Below are 21,816 nucleotides of genomic sequence, written 5' to 3' on the forward strand. Positions count from 1 at the left end.
CATCAATTAGAGTAGCTATCACACGCTGTCAGACAACGCCATCAGCAAACTGAGTCTGAATAAGACCCACTTCCAAAAAAATCCATGACTTTGTACAGAGTTCAGATATTGGGAGACTACAGGATTGACTTCCTCTGCAACCTGTACAGCACAAGAAAATATTCAAATGTTTAGGACCACCTCCATGACTGCAGGTCTTTAGAAATGCTGTTTTCCTGCAAATGCTTGATGACTAGAGAATCTCTGCTGTCAGCAGAAAGTTCAGTAACGTTCCCAAATCCAAAGCAAATCAAATAATTTAGTGCAAGCCTTTGACACCAGGAGGGCTGTGGGACAACAGTTAAATCACATGCTTCCACTTTCCAACCTACCATGAAATGAAGACTGAACCTATGACCCCTACCTATAAACTAGATCACAAATAACTTAAATATACCATTAACAGATAATTCAAAAGGGAATTATATGAGTCACAGGTCACTTCAAGGACAATTTTACAGTTAAGCAAGTGCCAGACAAACCCCCAAATCTCACCTTGCTACTCCTCCATAATCCAGGCCTTCCTCTCCTCGAAATTTCACCATAAGTCTCTTTTTCAAGTCCTTTGGCCTCATCTTCATTATCTGACGGTAAGATTCCTGTAGGAATTAAGAAAAACAGACATTTCCTTCTTATAAATAAGTCTACTTAGATGCAATACTATTATATAGACTGTTACTCAACTACAGAAAACATTATTCTGTTAAAGTGCTAATCTGAAGCGAATTCCAATGCCAACACTTGGTGGTATTCACCACCTCTTTCATGAAGCAGACTTGCTACAATTGAAGACCAGTTTTAATTAACTCTCCAGTTACAAAAGCTGTTGACAGTAGTAAAAAGTCAAATACCTCAAATATTTCCTCCCTGGATACTTCGATGCGGCAGTGACCAGCCTGTGGTTGCTGAAGAGAGAGCTCATGTCTAAGACCTTTCAACTTTTGTACCAAGTCTCTTTCATATCTTTGTGCAGGTAACTCCTCACCATCTTCTAGTGACCCCTCATTTGGAGCTGTCAGAGGCTGCTGGCTGGGCTCTTTTAGCTGGCATTGATGGCTTTGAAAGAAAAGTGAAATATTTATTCTAGAAGCATAATAAAAAGGAATATGTGAAATAACAATGGAAGAACTGATTAAACTTCTCTAAGAGGAACCTGGAGCAAAATGTACATTCAGCTGGGTAACTTCTATAGGAGAATTACCCTACATTCAAGGATGTACGGAATGCAGATATTTATTTACAAAGAGTTTCAGCATTTTTCAGCTCAGTTTTTACATGGCAATATGTTGTGGAGGGCTGTGGAGCGTGATCACTGACTGCTGACTGAGCAGCAATTAAAAAGTTAGCGTGGTATTTCTCCCATATGGAGACAACTTTCAAGTGCATGACACAGAGACCTCTAGTGAAACAAACAACAGCTTTATAAGTGGAACCATCTAACAACTGAAATGAGTTTTATTCCAGCTCCATGCTAAATAAGGCTGAAGATTCTTCATACAGTAAAAGCACTGCATTTACGGTTATTAAAAGAGAAAGATGTACTTGTCCCAACAGCTGCAGCTTCATACATTCAAGTATCCTTATCCATGAGTGCTTTATCTGGCTTGAAGAACAATTATGTTTTAGATGCAGATTCCCCAGCTGGCTTCAAGCACAAACAACTCAGATCCAAGACAAAGTCTGATCTTGGGCACAACAAGCACTGCCAGGCTGCTTCCAGGGCCAATTCTCTAACAGTTCAGCTGTCTTTGCATGATGCAGAGCTTAAGCTTATTAAACTCTGCTAAACCTGAGCTGGATGGGCACAGCACCAGGCAGCCAGACTGGCTTTATATTTCTGTTGTCTGAAGCTCAAGGGAGCACAAAGCCAAGTCAGGTCTAGCATAGCTCGAACTGCTAAGCAAGAGAGGTATAAGCTGGTTGCTATGGAACCACCTAGCTGACTCTCTGTCCCACACCCAAGCGCTTCCAGAGCTGCATGGTCACCCCAGCACAACTTAGTGCAATTTTCTCAAACTAGCTCAGAGAGATAAGTGCTGAAATAAGCAAACTCTCCCTTAAACCTGAGGACTGAGAAGCATAGTAAATACATTTTTTAAGAGTCTCTGCAAAAAGGTTAGATAAAACCAGCACTAAGAACCAATGCTCAGACCTTGACTAGAGCATCGGCTGCATCTGTTCCCCAATAACATCATCATGCAGCTTTTCAGTCCCTCATGACTCCCAGACTGTGGCTGAAATTGGACAAAAATAAAAGGTTTAGGAATCCAAACTCGAGATGAATTATTTAACAGGCAAGATTCTTACTTCATGATGTGATGTAGTCGTGGATCTGTGAATTGTGTGGTTCTGTTGTTATGATCTACAAAATATATTCTTCCTGAAACTGTACTTCTAACTTCCCAACCTGGAGGCAAAGGTCCTAGTTCATCACAATTCACACTGTTAAGGTCTCTAAGGAGAAAAGCAAACAAAAAGTTAAAGCGCTCCTGAAGTCAAGATGAAATCAAATCATGTTCAGGGGAGAGAGGGATATTATTTTGGTGCACAGTGATTCTAGGCTATGGAAGCCTTAGAGAGGTCAGAATAGCTGTTTTAATGCTGTGATTTTAGAGTCCTCAATCTAAGCAGTGCAACTCCCTATGGTACACAGATAGGAAGGCAAATTCAGCAAAACATCTAGAAAATAACAAATCCATACAAGCCTAAAAGTAACTTCAATATATGCATCATCATTTAGGTGATGGCAGGGCTTCCGACGGGCTGTATGAGGAAGAAGAGACATGTTTTCATAGCAAAAAATTCACATAAAGATTCTCTTTATCACTAATGTGATCCATGTGTAGAAAACTAAATAATTAAACAATGGCTTCCACACCAACCACTGTCTCCAAAGACTCAGTAAGTCAACAGGCTCAGGCTGCCAAATGCTAAAATCACCTTAAAACAAATCACTTCTTTAATCAGATACAGCTGGAATCCTAACTATATGACTTATAAATCACTGAGAGCAAGGCTTTATCAACACATTCACCCCTTTTATCACAGGCAGCTGGCGTGGATTCATCTGTTATCCAAGGCAGAAGGCACCACTCAATTTCCTTACCTAAATCCAACCATGCAATGTCAGTACAAATGAGTAAACCAAGAGGCTTTAGAAAAGGTAGAAACACTTTGTACACCAAAGGCTTCATTAGTGTCAGAGTGAGTCTAAGCCAGGAAGGAGTACAGGGAGACAGACAAGCCTTTGTTAGGCTCCTTAAAGAAGATTATGGTTGTAACCATTTGTCTCAATCAGCTGGGCATCTGAAAGTACTTTAGAGATCTGCTTACATTAAGTTTTAACCTACATCTGTGCTAAATGCCCAGGTTAGGGTCTGGCACTGCAACTTGGTACTAAGAAAGCTGCTTTTAGCCAAAACAAGAGTGACCTGCAACTTGTAAGACATTGTTGTGTCCACTTACATTGCTGGTCCTGAAAACCTGGCTCTAAGATTTGTTGAGAGAAGCAGCAATGCCCTTCACTAGTCCCACCAGCATCACTGAAGATGAGACGAGGCTTTGGGCACACAAGTCTGACACAAGTGATGTGAATGAATGAGCGTTGTCATTTCTTCTTCTGACCATACCAGCTAATCTAAGATCAGCTATTTTCTCTCTCAACTTTATTTTTCATATCCTTCCATATGCTGTGGTTTTATCAACACTCTTGTCTACACTACTTGATATCATTTTTCTAATATCCTGTATCACATCCATGTATTATCCAGCCAGCACAGCAGCTGAAGAAGTTATGAACTCTGTGTTCCACTCCTGAATCTGGTGTGCAGGTGGTGCAGCAAAATGGCCCAGATTCAATGCTCCTCAAAGAAGAGCACCAGACCTTAGTCACAAAGACCTGGATTAACTACAGGTTAAGGTTTAAAGAGGCTTTAATAAATTAATCATGTGGAGGATTCAAGTTTTCTAGCTGCAAACCGTTGGCCTAACACATAAAAAAACCCCCAACACCACTTCAAGTTTAAAGATGATGAGAAATCTCTGCACAAGTGAGCTCTGTTTGAGCAGAACTTACAAGTTCAGTACTCAAGAAACAATTTTTCATTTAATTTGAAGTCCTAGTTGTATTAGTACAAAAAAAGTTTGGGTAAGAAACAAAGTCACATCAATATTTTAGAAGAGTTTGTCAAAACAGAAGCCCTGAAGGATTACCTATGTCTTCCCCCTATGACTCACAAGTAGATGACTCCTTCTTTCAAAAGAGCAATCTTTGATGTTTGGTGAAAAGGTAACTATGAAGATACAGAATTCCTCTAGACAGGCCATTTAATAGATTTTTGCTCTTGAAGATTCAGCTTACTGCCACAGACACCCACCCACTCCAAAATCCCCTGACTTGATAACTTTACGCAGGTACCTTGGTATCCTTGGGTCATGCCATGTGCTAACTCCAGTCTGTGTGTGCAAAAAATAAACCTGTCCCTGTACCGTTGTTCTTTGTTCTGTGAAAAGGGAAGAAAGATTATTCTCAATTACAAATCTGAAAAAAAACAGAATAAAAAGTTTGTTCAAAGCCATCTGCATATTCTCTCTCCGTCAGAGCTGGGAGAAAGTACTTGCGGCATCTCCCGATCTCTTGCAGCATCAACTGTTTTGTCCTTAAACACTGTTTTTACAAATTTACCTGACTACATATTTCAGTGTTATTTTGCAATTCAGACCCATGCACCAGTATGTTTTAGTCTGTATTTTTATTTTTAGATTGTGAGACAACCTGAATCCCTAAACTGGATTTCTTTACTCCTAGATTTGTTGTGCTCTTTTCCAAGATTTAAATTCTCCTTAATCTTATCCTCCCTAACCTTCTGTACTACTGGCTTCTTTGTTGCTTTTATATTTTCCTGATCTGTTCTCAAATGTGGGCTCAAACCTACACAACATGCCAAGGGGGAAGGCAAAAATAGCATGACTGCTCTAGTTTAAAGAGCTTTTACAGTTGTTCTCCCTAGATACACAGCCAAGATTAGCAGTGAATTTTCTGTAACAGCATCATATCACAAACTCATGTTTAATTTACCATCAGCCCCTCAGTGTATCCTGGCATAGCCAACTGCTAATTAGCCAATCTCAAACTTCCATCTGCACCGTACAGTTCCTTTTCCAAAACACAGACCATTAGATCCACGTGGATGCTGCATGTTCTAACGAGTAAACCACATCTTTATATTAAAATGGGAGAATTCTTCTCTGAAGTCTTATGAAAAAAACTTCAGATTTATAGTTCTAGGAAACCCTTACCATAGCCTTCCGGTAGGTCAGGCGACTGGTGACCATGTGGCCTGTTTTGAGGTGTCTGTGCATGCCCTCGGACTTCAGGTGTCCGAAGTCGCTGTGCCTGAAGCCTCTGATCTTGACTGGGGGACTCTACAAAGCGACAGTTGCCTCCACCAGCAGCCCCCGTAGTGTCTGTATACGGCGCTGGTTCTTCCATAAAACAGCTCAGCGGCCTTCCCGGTCCGGAATCTTCATAAACCGTTCTGAAAATGGGGAAACTTCAAGAGTTTCCATCACAGAGAAGTGAATGCAGAAATAACTGTTTCTACCTATCTCTCCATTACTTTTTTAACCCAAGATATGTCACTCCCTTAGTGCTTTTATATCCCATATTTCTCACTGAAGTACCAGAAGCACCAGTAAAAAATACCAAGTCCTAATCAGGTTAGTTTATTTTCTTCAACTAAGTGTTCAGCTATGACTTACTACCTGTTAATTATTCCCAGATGCTATCAGTCACACTGATATTTCAGATTTTGAGCGTTAATTATATTCTTTCCACACACATCACTTTTCTAATTACGTGTAATGAAAACAATCCTTACCCTTCATTCTCCAGAAGCCCTCTACAGTCCACTACAGAACCTCCCGTGCCTATTCTGTCCCGTGTCTGTAAACTGACTGAAAAACAAACACAAGTTAATAATAAAATAACAACTTCTCCCTTAAAACCAACATAAAGTCAAACAACCCACATTTATGCAGGGTAAAATATTAGGAAAGCTATACCCTGCGCATGAGGACACAACACTTACCAAAACTCTTTCTATAACTCTAAAGTATTATTGATTTTTAAAAATGGAGAAGGGAAACCAGACGTATGACCACATGAAAACTTCAGCTGAGTCTGTTTCTTTAAGTATCAAATATTAAGTTCTACATCTGTGTTTCATGAGGACCCAGAAAGTTAAGCTGGACAGAAATTACCACTAGATGTCATCATTACAGTGAGAATTTAGGTTTTGCCAAAGACATTTATGCATCAATGAATAGCTTGGGTTGGGAGGCTGCAAAACCTGGTGAGATGGGGTAAATTAGTCTTAAAACTAGTGCTGCCTTGTTGAAATTTGGAAATTGGTTACATGAGTCAAAGGTATTATAACTGCAATTTGCAAAATTAAACTCCTCCGGATCCTCTTTTCCACTTAAGATTCTCTTTGCTTGTCACCTTGGTCCAAGCACAATCAGTTTTGTGGTGACATCCAGCCCTCCAGAGCTGCATCAGAAACCTTGCCAGATGTAAGGTTTCTCATCTTAATAGTGTTTCACATTACCAGTTGAGAGAAAACAAACTCCTACATAGGAGTACAAAGACAATTTTCAGGTTCTGTAATTTAATCTGATTAAAGTCAAAAGAAACAACACAGGAAAGGCACGGAAGCAATAATGACTACAGGTTTCTATTTTAATACAACACTTGTCCATATGGTGTATTTACCCAAGACGATGAAACTCTAGCCAAGAGTTTTCTTACCCACTATTTGGCCTCGCACAGCATCGGTATCTGTGGGATTTAGTTTGCATAGATCCAAACGCTGGTCTGCAAACGAGAATTGGAAAGATCAACAAAACACTGGGGAGGTGGGAATGCCATTCACTACCCTGACTATAAGGCAGGGAAGGTTCTCGATTGCACCAGTTAGGGATTGCTCTTACATCCAGTATCTTTTAGCCTGCTGATGGCATTGGAGAGGAGTCGGACACACCCCAGGAAGCCAGCTCCCTGCTTCTTGTGGATTTTTTTATGGTTCCATACACTGATTGTTATGGAATCTGTCTTTCCAACATATCTAGGAAAAAACCACATATTAGAAGAGTAATTTTAGAAAAATACCTTTTTACTCCACAGGATTTGTGCATTATTTGGTACAAACTAATACTTTTTAGTACATTGGTCATGCTGCTTTATTATCAATACAGAAGTGCTTAAGCCTGAAATAGTATTATTAATGAATTACTGCACTCTGATTTCACACAGCGTGTTAAATTGATATCGCTGCAGCTCTAATTTAACTACAGATAACCTCATTAAGAGCTACGCAACAAGCTGATTAACATACAAAACTTTACAATTTATGTTTCTAATAATGTGAAGAAAATAAATCACTACAACAAGGACAATCTTCTGGAAAAGACAGACTGCACTAATCCGGTAGAGTTTATTCTATGTAGTTAGGCTGTGTAGCTGACACACAACTGGTTCCAAATTCAAACACCTAGAAGATAAACACCACTCCTGTTATTAACAGGTAATCTCTTGTTGCAAAAAATCAGTCCTCCTCAGCAAATGTGACTCTTTCTGCAAGCACAAAACGAAGCTGCAGTGGCAGCTCTTGCATTCCGTTTACTGTATAAATCCCTGGAGTAATTTTTACTTATGACTTGATGAACAACTCACAGATCGTAATGCTGGTTCCATTTGGGGTCCAACGTGTTCTTCACAGTGTCAGTTGAATGGCACTGACCCGACCCATCAACAACTATTTTTGCAAACGGGTCAGGAAGTCCTGTGGAGGGGAAAATGCTATTAAATATAATATTCTTTGGTTTGCTTCTTCCAGGATAATGCTGTCATGAGCTGCTTGTTCCTCCCACCCAAGCAAGGAAAGTTGCTGTTATCTTAAAACTATTTTAGTAAACCCAAAATAGAGAATCAAGCTCCTAATTAGAAGGTGGTATGGACTGCTATCTTCCATAAATGGTGTAAGTTTATAGAAAACAAAAGATGCTTAATTTACCGGTGCTCAAGTGACACGTGCATATTGATGAGCAGTCGATTTTATTCGGTCTTTAATGTAATACAGAGTGTGCAGCTCTGGGATATTTCACTCATCCCCCTGGCATGCTTTACAAACAGAGGTGTCTGAGATGGATGCTCTTGGTGCCCCCTTTCCCTGTGACCTCATCAGCCAGACTCTCAACTAGAATTTGTGAGTCCTCTGTCTTTCCAAACCAAGAGTCTTCACTAACTAAATACAATACAGGGTAACGTGTACTTGTGTCAAAATGCAATGTTATTGAAAGAATGGAACCACAGAACAAAACTTCCCTAGATGAGCCATGACAGTAATGCACAATCTACAAAGAAATCTGATTAATCAGAGGCAGAAAGTTATATGATCAGGGCATACTTACTGAAGAAATCTTTCTTTGCAAGGTTCTTGGCACATAACACTGCAAAAGAAAATATCAGATAAAGAAATCTTAAAACCATTACAAAAAAGCTTTCTGGCAATCATCCCTGCTACAATGCTACCTGACTGTAATTCATATAAACCCACCCAAATAGTAAACGGGAGCAATTGTTTTCTTTGTCTGTGACTAGAATACGTATTTACTTAAAGAAAACAATCCCTTTGCTTTTTTTCTGTTGCAACAAAATAAAAAAAGATTTAATTAAAGTCCCTTTGTGTTAAAATCTCCTCATTTTCTGTACTGTGTGCTTATACAAATGCTAAAGCACAATTCTGTCACGTTGTTCCAGAATCCACCCATTTGGAAGCAGGAGTGAACAGTTTCTGAGCCAGGAATGGTTCTGGGACTCCTAGAGGAGACCTCTAAGCTGAGTCCCATCAAACACCATGCAAACCCTGCTCTTTGCACACAACTGGTACATAAAACAAAACAGAGGAGATGTGTTGTAACAGGGTAAGCCATTTGCAAATACAAAGTGGGTTTGTGGTATAACAGGACCTCATTTGGCAGAAAAAAAATAGGGAAAAAACCCTACTTCCATGTATTTTCCGTTGAAAGGGTCACAAATAAGACATCATTTCTCTCTCTCCAATTCCACTAAACACCACAGTAGTTTAAACAAAAATTATCATAGAATCATAGAACAACCAGGTTGGAAGAGACCCACTGGATCATCGAGTCCAACCAGTCCTATCAAAAATTAGATCAGGAAGCTCTCAACACTCTCCATCTCTACGAGGTCCATTACCAGCCACAAGCCTAATTTCACTTTTCAATAAGGCCTGCTCAGTACGATCCCTGCAATTCAAGTCATTCTTACAACAGACCAGGAAAAATAACTACAGAGCCAAAGATGAAAATATTAGAGCTCCAAATTATCTAAAACCAGCATCCAAGAGAGGAAGATCGCTGTAAAAGACCTAACTAGGTTTGAGGCAGCCTCTTTCCCTCCCAGTTCTTATCTTTCAGCAGAATGAATGCTCAGAAGATGCTCAGACGGCTGTTTCCCTGGGTATGGACCATTTCTCCTTCCCATCTCTACCTTGCCTTGCTCCCGTCTTCCACTCACTCTCTCCTTAAATCCATCTTGGGGAAAGGCAAGGCAGCAACAATACGGGAACAAATATTTATCTTTAGGTTTGTTTACACTTCTACCAGAATCCCACCTGTCCGCTCCAGAGCAGCATTCCCCACCTAACAGTGCCAGCGGATTAAAAACCGCCTCACTTCACACATCAAGCAAACAGACCAAAGAAATCCACTATTTAACCCAGATGCTCATGGAAAAAAATACACAAATCCTCCGTCTTAAGAATAATTACAGCAGCTGCACTGGGAAACTATTTTTAGAATGGATTAAAAGTTACTTATTTCTTACACTGGCAAACTGCATAATCACAGAACGCTTCTCTTGGATTTCTTTTTTTAACAACTGACCAAAAATGAGAAGTCTGCAGGACCATGGGAATTCAGTTTGAAACAAAACAGGATTATGGAATCACCGTTCACCGCTCTATGGAAGCACAACAAAGCAACCCTTAATTTCCTCTTCCTGTTGCATGTGCTTCAGAGTAAAAAATATGAGAAAACCAGAAAAGAAGTACAAGTAAAATCAGAACTTGGCTGTTTTAGCACTAGCCAAAAGGAATTTTAAAGTTCCTGTGAGTGATGGAGCTTTTTTTTTTAAATCAAACAACTCATTTTACTTTTCCGTCCCCAATTTCAAGAATACATTATTGAGCTGGAGAAGTGTGACATCTGCAACTAACGACTAGGTAATTATTACCTTTATTCTATATTTCATGTGTACTTTCTGGAGCGAACCAGCAGTGCTGGTTTCTAAAGCTGTTATTGAAGAATTATATTTGTTCATTTAACTCTTTTTCCCTCTGCCACAGGCTTTCACTTTACAGCAGAGGAGCACGGCTGCCAACTTTCAGTTGCAGCCTGTGAAACCCTCAATTTTAAGTTGCAAAAATCATTACTCTTTCTTGTAAGAAAAATATTGGCACAACAGCTAATAGCTGGAATAAACCTTTATGGAGCAATCTCCGGAATCAGGCTGCCCAAGATGGACCATTGGCTCTGCTCCACTATTTGCATATTAAACCCACTAGAGAAAAAAATACTTTCAAGTGCTCTATTGCTTAAAAGCCACAGATTTCTAAATTCCAGTAAGGGAACAGGTGACAAAGGTCAGCAATGGGAGACTTGGGCATGAATCCATGCCAGCAGCGGAGCAGACAGCCCCTCCCTGCTCTGTAAAGCTGGGCATATGCCAGATTTGCATTTTAAATGCATTCCCTCCAGCAGGACTTCAGTGAGACTGGAAGCAGGATCTGACTGCTGCTACTGCAAGCTCCAAACCTGTGAACTCGGGCAGATTTAGCTACAAAGGCTTAAAAAATTATTAATTTTATCCCTGCATCAGAGGCAGCATAGGAGAACAGGATAGATACTTATCCGCAAACCAGGCACCCGAGATGCACTTTGCACAAACCTCGTCTTTGCCTACTTCCCATCTCTCCAAAGAGCTTTTTCCTTTCATTTCTTTTTTCTTTTAAACAGGGAAGGTTTAGGGTTTGTCAGCAGGAGCAATCTCCCCGCATTTGCTGCAATGTTACAAAAGGTACTATTTCTCCTGACAGGGCATTTACATTCTGCCTTCTCAAAGTCAACCAACTTGTTTCAGCTTGACACAGTATTTGTTTACACTCCGCTCTGGATCGCTGCACAGCACTCAAGAACAATTTCTTTAATACAACAGATCCCAAACAACATCGAAACAATGTCTTTACATCTAGATTATAATATTTATAAAGGGATGGGAATGTTTTTATAAGTACCTGACGTTATTGAGATAATTTCAAAGGCCAAATTAGCCGGCTGGGTGAAGTACTAGTGTGAAAGCATATTTGGCAGGAGGTGAAGAAAGGATGAGCCTTATACAAAGTCAGTATTCACCCCGGGGATGTCTTCAATGCAGATGCAATTTGAACAAGTGGAGCGGTTCCACTGCCAGCTCCTGGTTGTCCATTCTGCTTCCAAAGCAGGAATGAATCATCTGCTGTGGTTCCGGAGGTGCCGCAGGAGCGAGCTACAGACGGGTGTAGTAAGGAAAGCACAAAGTGGCACCCATGTCTGAACAACCCGGCCGAGAATTGCATCAGAAAAGTGCTGCTTCACCACCCAAGCACCCACCTCTGCAGCACGGCCAGCACTTCAGAGCGGCGGCAGAGAAAGACAGGCTGGGTGAGGAACCATTTCAAACATCCCCAAGAAAACAGACCCAGCCTACAAAATCAAAACCTTCGTGTGCAAGCTCCTCCTGTCAGTGCTCAGCGGATGGCTGCTGGCCCGCAAGAGTCTTCACATCGCTGTCTCTGCATCTACACTGGGTTTATTCACATACAAGATGCCCCAGCCCATAGCATGGTGCCAAGACTGTTTTCAGCAGCTCAGTGTAAGAACCAGGGAGTTGTGGTTTGGGACACAAGAAAAAAGAGAAAAAGGTAAGCTATGAAAAGATTCCATAGTTCCCATCCTGCACCAGTGCAAAACAGCAGGTAAATTTGCACCTGGCACTGCATTAATTCACACTTTGTGCGTTAAAAGCGAGAGCCTCCTTGCTTTCATTAAGGACTTCTACACGCAGGTAGGATCTGAGCTATTGATGCATTCGATTCAGATGAAGACAAGACAAACCAGTGGTGTGTCCACACTTCCTCAGGAAAGGGGGGGAAGGTCATCCTGAAAAACACTAGCAAATACACCTTCCAGCCGTGTTTGGCCGTCCATTTGATATTCCACGTTAATCATTTGTGCTTGTGCAAACAGGCAGTGAGATTCCGGGATACATTCGTTTTCCTTTCTGACAGAAGATAAACACAGGCCAGCAGGCTGATGACGTAGAAAGGACTTAGCTTAATATTTACTTCTGGGTAGGCCATCTTTAATCATGCAGATATGTAGCATAATCATTAAAAGCATCACAGGTTGATTGGTTTGTTTTAAGATATAAGCAAGAAGCAAAGAAGAACAATGAGGCTTTGGAGGAGACAGGAATAAAGATCTTGACATAAAACAAAACTGAAATTACTGCATACCACTGACAAAAAAAGGCTGCAAAGCAGGTCAAATTCAACGCATCCAAGTAATGGGGACATTCCTGCTACAGCTTCAGAACCTGCCCAGCTCTGGCCTTGCGAAGCTGGCAGCCCATGTGAGGTGAGGACTGCTCCAGCCATGCCGTCGGACAGCAGGACAGACCCCCGGGTGCTGCCTAACAGACTTTTTAGCCCAGCAAAACCCCTGCCAATCAGAAAAACAGAAGCCTGCACAGCAAAAATAATGCGCTTGAAGTGAAAAAAAGCCTCCAAAACCCAAAAGCAACCATCATCTATTTACCACATGCTGCTCTAATGCCCCAGAGCACCATGGTCCACAATTAAAATTGTTGCTGAATGTGTTACGTGAAATCACGTCTTGTCCAAACGGTTCTGAACACCACAAGCTGCCCCTTCCAAGCCCCATTTACGAAAGACTCCTATTACCGTTCTGTTCTCTGAACATAACTTTAAATGAGACTTTGCTGCAGATAAATGTCTGTATTTGTTTCTATTACTAGGCAACCTGTGTAGATTTTAAGTGTTCTGCTTTTTTAAAGGGTGACAATCATTTATGCTCGGTAGGGTAAAAGAGAAAGAGTTTAAAGAGGAAGATGGCTGAAGGTACCAAGTGTGCAAAAACGCTGTTTCTTCATAGCTGGCCACATCACTGAACTGAAACGTAGCACTTGATTCACCAACTGGAGTTTAAATTGTCACCACAAAGGCCAAGGTTTCTATTCTAGTTTTGTTTCCTATTCTGTTCTTTGTTTGCTTTAGGAATACTTTTGGTCTTTCTCTCTGTCTGCTTGAGACTGAAATGCATAAACCCATGGAGTGCTTTAACTTCTCCGTAACCGAATCCGAATCACTGCAGTGCTGAGCATGCCGAAAAAGATAAACAGAACTGAAGTCTTCCATTACCTTTGCCAAATAAACCAATTTGCTGTACAGAACTGATTTTATACAGATGTGTCAAGAGAGTGGCCTTCACTAATGATCTTGGCATTGTGGTGCCAGTGAGATTTGCCATCTGACATGTAAGCCAACCAAAAAAACCCTGAGACCCTTCAAACTCAGGACCAGCACACATCACGCCTGACACTGGAAGACTCTGCCTGAACTCACACTAAAAGCGACTCTGACTACCAGATTAAAGCAGTACTTCATTAAAAACCTCAATTCTCAAGGAGTTGCTAGATGTGATACACGAAGCCTTTTTGTGGCCCTTTTGTGTAGGCTGCAGTAAAAATCAAAGCCTCTTTTCAAGGCACGCTCTCCTCGTGGGTTGGAACTTGGCTTCATGCAGCCAGTTGCAAACACTAGACAACTTTGAAGAGATCTTCAAAAAACCACACACCCAGAAAAAGGCATTTTTATTAGTCCATTAACATGTCATTAAAGTATCTGCTTAGCCAGGAATCGAAATTCCACCCTACCTAAGCAGAAACCTGTCACGAACAAGAGCTGGTTCTTGCAGCACAAACAATATCAAGTTCCTAAGAATTACTCAAAGTGAAAAATCCTCCTAGGCACTGACTAACAGTCTTCATATACACAGATAATGACCAAGAGGGGCTGATTTAGCCCTCAATAACAGAAATCATTAAAAGCCAAAACAGGACTATTGGAAGAACAAGACTCATTATATTCCCAGTTAACTGAGACCAGTAAAGCAAGGTTAAGAATGAGCTGACCGAGACGTAAGACCTGTAGAAGCATTAAAAGTAATGGAATTAGCTGAAGAACCTTGCAGGGATAAAAAGGAGAGAGCAATAGGAAGTGGAATGAATGCTGATGTACAGAACCAGAGAACAACACAAAAATCAGAGAGGTGGAAAGAAGCATATCCAATTACCTGTCATACTAACTTTTCTTTTCCTTCTTCCCCCTCTGCTCACCTGTAACAAATGCCTGATATAAAGGCTATCTCCCAGATTAAATCTTTCATTAACCCCTAGCTATTACATTTGTTTTCTTATGACTTTCCTATGCCTTCCTCTAATCCAGGCCAAGAACTTTCTCATACACCCTACACAGCCTCCTGTTTCCTACAGAGGCATAAACCCCAAGCATCCCTGACTGCTTGAGTCATACAGACATGTCCTCAAGCCCAGCCTCAGCTCCAAAAGCAGAAGCTGCCCATGGAACTTCATTGCCTCATGTACCATGGGGCAAATTCCAGCTACTCCAAGTTCCTGTTTCTCACTGAAACTGTACTTCCAGGGACTTTTTGGGTTTTTTTGTTTATTTGTTTATTACTCAAACCTTTCATAAACTGCTGCTTCACCACCTTCCGCTAACTATTCTTCTACAGTGACTGCTCAGCCAGAGACACTGGGGCAAGAGCAAGACTATAACTGGTGAAGCCTCCTCTGTCATTGAGAGGATGCCCTCGAGCACTGTCTTCTCTCAAATCCCCATACCCTTTCTCTGCAGACTGTCCGCCAACACATTCGAAGCACAACCGCTTCCTTAGAGAACTGGAATTCTAGAGGTGAGTCAGTTATTCCTATCTCTGTTTTACAGCCATCCTCAAAAAACCAGCCTACCAATTACAGTTTTACCAGAGAAAACGTTAACAGAACAAAGTCATTTATATCCACTGCATGGTTTTAAAACTCAGTCCCCACCAACACCTCTGCCAGAACCAAAACCAAGCAGAATAATAATTTTGTAGAGAGATTCCCAAATTCAGTGAAGTTTTTACTTTGTTAAAGTGTCCACAAACAACCTCTGAAAACAAAGTACATGCTCAGGCTTCAGCTATACCGTCGGCTTCTGTATATACTCTTTTCCAGAAGAAAAAGAAATACAGACTATAACAGAAGAATTTCTGTTAAAACCACACAGAATAATATCCTGTTCTCAGAGAAAATAGTCTTTTAACTGACAGCTAAACAAAACAATTCCAATGACAAAATTCCTGCTGGAAATACAAAATGGCATTTTACATTTACTCCACGCTTCATTGTGCAAGTTGTATTCACTGGGATCAATGCAACTCCGGATTTCTTTCCTTACATCTCTTATATCTCCAACTACACACACTTGCATTGAATAATTCATCTTCTCAAGCTAGTAGTGTCTGTCAAGATGGGCTCATCTGCACAGCTCACACATACTTGGGCTCACATTTCGAGGCAGACGCCAACATGCTCTGCGCGACATCATCGCCATAACAAAGTTAAAAACACGCCACAAAACTGTTTGGCTTAATTTTCTTAAATTGCATTAAAACTAAGGAATAAATCCATGCTGAAGTCTTAATACTTAGCTTTTACAGTTACCCAAGCACTGAGAAAGCATCTGGAAAAAAATTCCTAAAGCATGAAAAACATGTTCCTCCACCCACATGCGCTCATAACTCAGATTCCAAACTGAATTTTATTAAGATTGCCAAAAATATTTTGCTCTTTTAACACTTGGAGTTTTCAAAGCACCATTTTCAAATCTCTACAGACATCAGTACCTCACAGGACCATCTACTCAATCTTGTGTTGCCCACAACAGGTACCAGGCAGAGCTAGGGATCAACTCAAATCCAGCCCTACTCCCAGGAAACAAAAGGTCCTTTTGAGAAATACTGTCGGTATCTTCAGCCGTGTGGATTTGTTTCCCTGGGAAATGCTAGACAAACAACAGTGAATTACTAGTCAAATAAAGAAAAAAGTTGCACACTCCAGATATTACTTTGGTAGAAATTACATATTAAATAGCTTACACTCCTCAAAGAGGGAATGAGAGCCCCTGTGCAGCACAGTCTGCTGCTCAGCCAGCAGTTAGTGTAGGTGTGTTTAATTTAACACTCCTCTGATCTCCACTTTTATAAGTTAAACGTATGAAGTGTTAAACACCTTAATTTCATTACCAAAAAGCTTATAAAGACTCTCCCGTGCAGCTGATCATTTGCTTCCTAATTCAGTACACAAAAGGCTTTCCCACTAAATATTATATTCACTCGAAAATGCAGAAATTTAGATTCCCCCCATCTCCCCTGATATTTCCTGTCGGGTCCACATGCCAGCACTACAGCTGTATGTTCTATAACCAGTTTGTGAGACTCGAGGTACAGGTACACTTCTGTATGACAGCAGCTTGCTTTTCCCCACAAAACACCATCCAATTAATGGGCACAGAGCTTTTACAAGACATTAATTTCCTAAGTTCAGGAGGAAAACTTGTGCAGCTGCTCTCTGCTGCTTGACAAAGGAGGAACTACTACAAAACAAGAGACCAAACTCAGAAGCAACACATTTGTGGGTGCTCACCATACCCCTAAGAATCAGCAGTAATCCAAGCAATTAAACCAATTGAACCAGATCCAGCCTTGGGGTCCTGTCCATGGAGCAAAATGGCTTTGAAATGACAGGGACAGAACACAGCTTTTGTACCTTCTAACCTGTTATTCTCTCCAGCTCTCTTCATACACACAGCATCTTGCCTCAAAGTACCTACCTGTTTTGTGGAAAGCATAAAAAAAGCCTGAGCTTTCTCTGCAAAATACATGAAATCTGGGAAAGCAGAAACCTTGGCAAACTTTGACTGATAGAGCCAAGCAGTTTCAACAGAAACACTGAATTCCTGTCAAACAGTAAAAGGTCTAAAACTTCCAAGCTAAAATGAAGCATATTTTTCAGTTTAAAGCCTAAACCATATGTTTTGTATCTCCAAAGAGTGGTTGGCATTTACAGCCCTTCACATACAGGTAGCATCAGTATCTCAACAAAACAATTTGAACGCTAAACACTAGCGTGAAGGAGGAAAAAAACAATGCATTTTAACACATCCTCAATCTCAATTTGAGAACTGAAATTTGTTTTTTGAGACAGAACCATTATTCAGCTTTGTTGGTATCTTACTGCAGTTAAATAAGGTACAAAATCAACTATAGGAACCAAGTTTTCCAATGGGGTATTTTAATAAACAGTACAAAATTAAATGTCTGGTTTTCATCAAGCACTAAGTAGATAGCTCAAGAGGAAGAACATTGTTATTTAAAAAATGAATGGCGTTACGTGTAAGTTCTAAACTATGTAAACTATTAGTTCATCCCATGAGGGCTTAAATGTATCAGGAGAAGAGTTTAAGTTAAACAATTCACGTGGAACATAGCTTTAAAACTAAATATACAGGTTTGGCTCTGGTCAAAGCAGGACTGCTCAACTCAGCATTCAACTAAAGCTGCCCCATGAACCAAGAACAAGAAGGTGGCAGGAGAATTGCTTCAGTGACTTAGGATGCTGCTGATATTCAAATCAACTGCCAGCAAAATGGGGGAAAAAATATCTTTACACACTTTTTGCATTCTTTAATAACCAGACAAACTTATAGCCATAGAATCATAGAATTCTTTGGGTTGGAAAGGACCTTCACAGGTCATCCAGTCCAACCCCAAAGTTGCTAGAAACCCAGCACAAAGAGAAACAGTTAGAAATACCTCTTCTGGCATCAGTAACAACTTCAGTAACTGCTACCAGAATAAATTCCAAAGGGTACTGGATGACTTTTCAAGGAGCACAGTCAACACTCCAAATGTTTTTTGCAAGTAAATGAAAAGCATTCTTTTTTTCAAGCAAGACATTGGTACCATGTCACTGCCTTAAACCATATACCTTGGATTGACTAATTACTTACAAACCTTCCCTAATTTCTAGTGGATTTAGTTGTTTTCCAGGCTTGTGCTTTAACTGAGGAATGCTGAGTGCTTTTTGGCATGTTTGGATAGAAACATAAAAAGCCTCAAGTCTCGTCCTATAAAGCTTTTCAGAGCTATGGGCCTCACTGCCAGAGAAACCTTTTCATACTCTTACAGCTTTTGCCTTCCGTTTTTGCAAATCTGTTGTTCGTTTTGCAGTGAGCACAGTGACAAACAGCCGAGATGGAGAACAGATCTAGAGCCAGCTCGGATTTAAAAACTGGGGTGGCGGAAGTCAGCGTTCAGGGAAGAGTTAACAGTGAACAAAAGCCTAGAGCAATGAGTCAATTTTGTTCTAGGCTACTTAGCGAATGGACAGCCAAAACCTGAACCAGCTGGAGTCCATTCAGATACTTCTTTCTTCCCATAGCTCCCCGGGCTGTCGTTATCAACCTGAGGATAACAAACACATGGATCATCAAGACTGAGCTGGTGCTGCAAAGGAAGCGGTGTAGCCTAATAGCCCATAATAAATGAAATTTTGATCCTAACTTGGCTCTTAGGACCGAGGTATAAATGCTTTTAGTGCTTTTTCCAAGTCCATTCAACCAGGCTGAGCAGAGCTTTGTCAATGGTACCGGCACAGCCACCCCACGTCAGCATGGAGGAAGATCGCCCTGGCAGAGGCAGGAACACTAACCACGAGCCTTTTTCAGCAGCTCTGTATACTGACACTGGGCAAAACACAGCAACACATCTGCTTTTGTCTTCATTACCATTTCATATTCACATTATATTCACCAGACTATTCAAGAAGTGCACGCAAAAAACTGGAAAAATAACACCGTGACTGTCCAGGTAAAGTTTAAAAAATAATTCAGACTGATGAAGTACTACAAAAAAGGGAAAATTACTTCAGTAATTTCCAAGCCAAAAGCTAAAATAAAAGTGCAAATTTTAAATTCAAGAAGAGGAAAGGAAAACTGTGTTTGCCCAAATTAAATTCTTGGCATCACTTCTGCTTTTGAATAAAGCACATCAGCTGTTTTTGCATATTGTTTTCAATTCCTGGAAATTTGCAGCTCTAAAATCTTCAGTAGTTGGTTTCTTAATTATTCAGCCTGTTACAATCCCTTTCAACATTGGCTCAAGACGCTACAAACTGCTCTCCACTTTAAGCAGGTTTTTTGATCTGTTCAGCTCAAACACTCCTTGTTTACAAATGAAAAAGCACAGGAGGCCCCCAACGCAGGATGGTGTTTTTGAAGGGCACAGGTGCCGGACGGTGAGTAGCGACACTGGATACCTGCCTGCCCATCAGCTCCTCTGAGCTTAGATGCCTGGGCCCCACGCCAGCACTGCTGAACTCACAGGGGCGCGTGGGGAGCAGAGGTGACGGTGGTGGCACCAGTTCACGAGGAGGAGCAGGATGTGTGTGTACATGCAGGAATAAGGAAGCTGTGGCAGACGGGAAAGGAGAAGGGGACAGAAATGAGGCTGGTTCCAAAAAAAGGTTGCAATTACAGAGATATTAATAGCTTTCGGAAGCTATATTTTTATCATTCATTCACCTTCTTCTGTTCTTCCTATTAAAGCCAGGACAGAATCACTAATTTCTTCTACAGGACATTTGTCCATCTGTTGCAGGGAAAATATCCCTACGTAACACTTCCCTAGGAATTACTAGGAAAGCTTTTACGTAGAGAAAAAAACCCTCATTTAATAACCAGCTGCATGAGGCCTTTGAGCAGCTTGATCCAGTGGAAGGTGTCCCTGCCCATGCTAGGGGTTTAATAGAATCACAGAATAACCAGGTTGGAAGAGACCCACCGGATCATCGAGTCCAACCATTCCTATCAAACACTAAACCATGTCCCTCAGCACCTCGTCCACCCGTGCCTTAAACACCTCCAGGGAAGGTGGCTCAACCCCCTCCCTGGGCAGCCTGTTCCAGGGCCCAATGACCCTTTCTGTGAAAAATTTTTTCCTAATGTCCAGCCTAAATCTCCCCTGGCGGAGCTTGAGGCCATTTCCTCTTGTCCTGTCCCCTGTCACTTAGGAAACTGTTTGAAACTGGATGATCTTTACGGTCCCTTTCAACTCAACCCATGATTTAAAAGTTAAAATAAGAGAATGATGCACAAGAGACTTTATTAACGCTGCCATTGTCTTACACTTCTTGTCTACAGGAAGAACCTACACAGAACTCTCCACAATCTACCTAATCACGTATTAGTCACATACGTGGTAAATCCCTAAAAGCACTTTGGCTCGGGTCATGTAAATGCTGGATGAACCAAGTTACATCAGTTCTCATCTGATTTCCAAGCAATGAGATGCACGTGACTTGCTGCTCTGCCCCAGGAAATGTGGGTCAACATGCGTGCATCCTACTGCTGAATTCACAGGCTCTCTAGGGACTTGCAGCAGTGTGACTCAGGAGCACTAGGCTGTCTGCAGGCACACGCTGCACATCTATTAATGAGATTATCACTGCTCCTTGCCGGTGAGTTCACACTTCCCTGCCAGTCATCTGTAACGGATCTTTCAGGAGTCCAGAGCACATGCAGTGAAATTCACTGCAACTCTTACAGTCGTGCTCCATCTAAAATGCTAAAATGATTCACAAGGCTGACAGGCACGTCACGTGACAGTAGCTATTAAAAGGAAACATCTTCCTTCAGAAACAATTAATCACCCATTGTGTTTGAATATAAACATCCAGACCTAACGGGCGTGTGTTTCTCCTGAGCAGCAGCAAGATGGACAATCGAAACCCTCTGCTGCTTCCGAGCTGGAAGCAATGCTGCTTGCTTAGAGATGGAAGGTCACACATAGTTAGTAGGCATGGTGGTGTTGGGCTGAGGGTTGGACTTTATGATCTTAGAGGTCTTTTCCAACCTTAATGATTCTACACTGCAGTGTTTCTCCCCAAGGCACACTCTGTCTGGACGTGGTTAACCAGTAACCTCACGTTTGCGCCCTCTTCTTCAAAACACCATGTCCAATTAGTATCAAAGTTCAGCAGATCCACATTGTATCAGTGTCATCCCTCTCATACAAGCAAAGCCATCCTGTTCACTTTAGGTATTTTAAACAAAACTTCTAATTCTGACCCACGGCAGGCACAAACCCGAGAGCTGAATAGCAGCAAACAAGATTTCATGAAAAGAAGGCTTTTATTCAGAATAAAGCCGTATCAGCCTATGTGTTACTCCCTTGTTCTAATTATATAGGGCAGCGTCTATTTAAACTGCCAAGTTAATGACTTCAATTTTGATCAATAGTCTCTGTTTATTCAGCCCAGTGCTACTGACAGTCACCAGGGACGAACAACAAAACTAACAGACTGGTTAGAGCAAATCTACGGTTGACTAAGAAAAACCAATCCGTGACGAACTGTTATGAAAGTAAGAAAAAACAATCCTTTGATTTAGTCAGGAGGGAGGTCTGTCACCTATGGAGATTGACACCGGCCCTTTCCTTTGTCCCCATAAAACATTT

The 21,816-nt window shown here is 41.2% G+C and overlaps 1 protein-coding gene across 4 annotated transcripts in view; it reads right to left on the minus strand.

Moving 5' to 3' along the window:
• The window catches only part of SMURF1 (SMAD specific E3 ubiquitin protein ligase 1), a 45,382-nt gene that overhangs the window by 9,948 nt on the left and 13,618 nt on the right, over positions 1-21,816 (minus strand). For 2 of the 4 annotated variants that reach the window (XM_069870563.1, XM_069870562.1), the window contains exons 2-11: positions 8,509-8,547; positions 7,772-7,880; positions 7,030-7,163; positions 6,848-6,913; positions 5,919-5,994; positions 5,338-5,591; positions 4,457-4,541; positions 2,347-2,493; positions 891-1,095; positions 535-638 (exon numbers count right to left, since the gene is read on the minus strand). In XM_069870563.1, coding sequence (XP_069726664.1) covers positions 535-638; positions 891-1,095; positions 2,347-2,493; positions 4,457-4,541; positions 5,338-5,591; positions 5,919-5,994; positions 6,848-6,913; positions 7,030-7,163; positions 7,772-7,880; positions 8,509-8,547 — 1,219 coding nt within the window. The remainder of the gene's footprint in view (positions 1-534; positions 639-890; positions 1,096-2,346; positions 2,494-4,456; positions 4,542-5,337; positions 5,592-5,918; positions 5,995-6,847; positions 6,914-7,029; positions 7,164-7,771; positions 7,881-8,508; positions 8,548-21,816) is intronic. The other 2 variants (XM_069870565.1, XM_069870564.1) reach the window with 1 other exon arrangement.

Source organism: Phaenicophaeus curvirostris, chromosome 16 (genome assembly GCF_032191515.1).
Source record: "Phaenicophaeus curvirostris isolate KB17595 chromosome 16, BPBGC_Pcur_1.0, whole genome shotgun sequence".
Taxonomy (NCBI): Eukaryota; Metazoa; Chordata; class Aves; order Cuculiformes; family Cuculidae; genus Phaenicophaeus; species Phaenicophaeus curvirostris.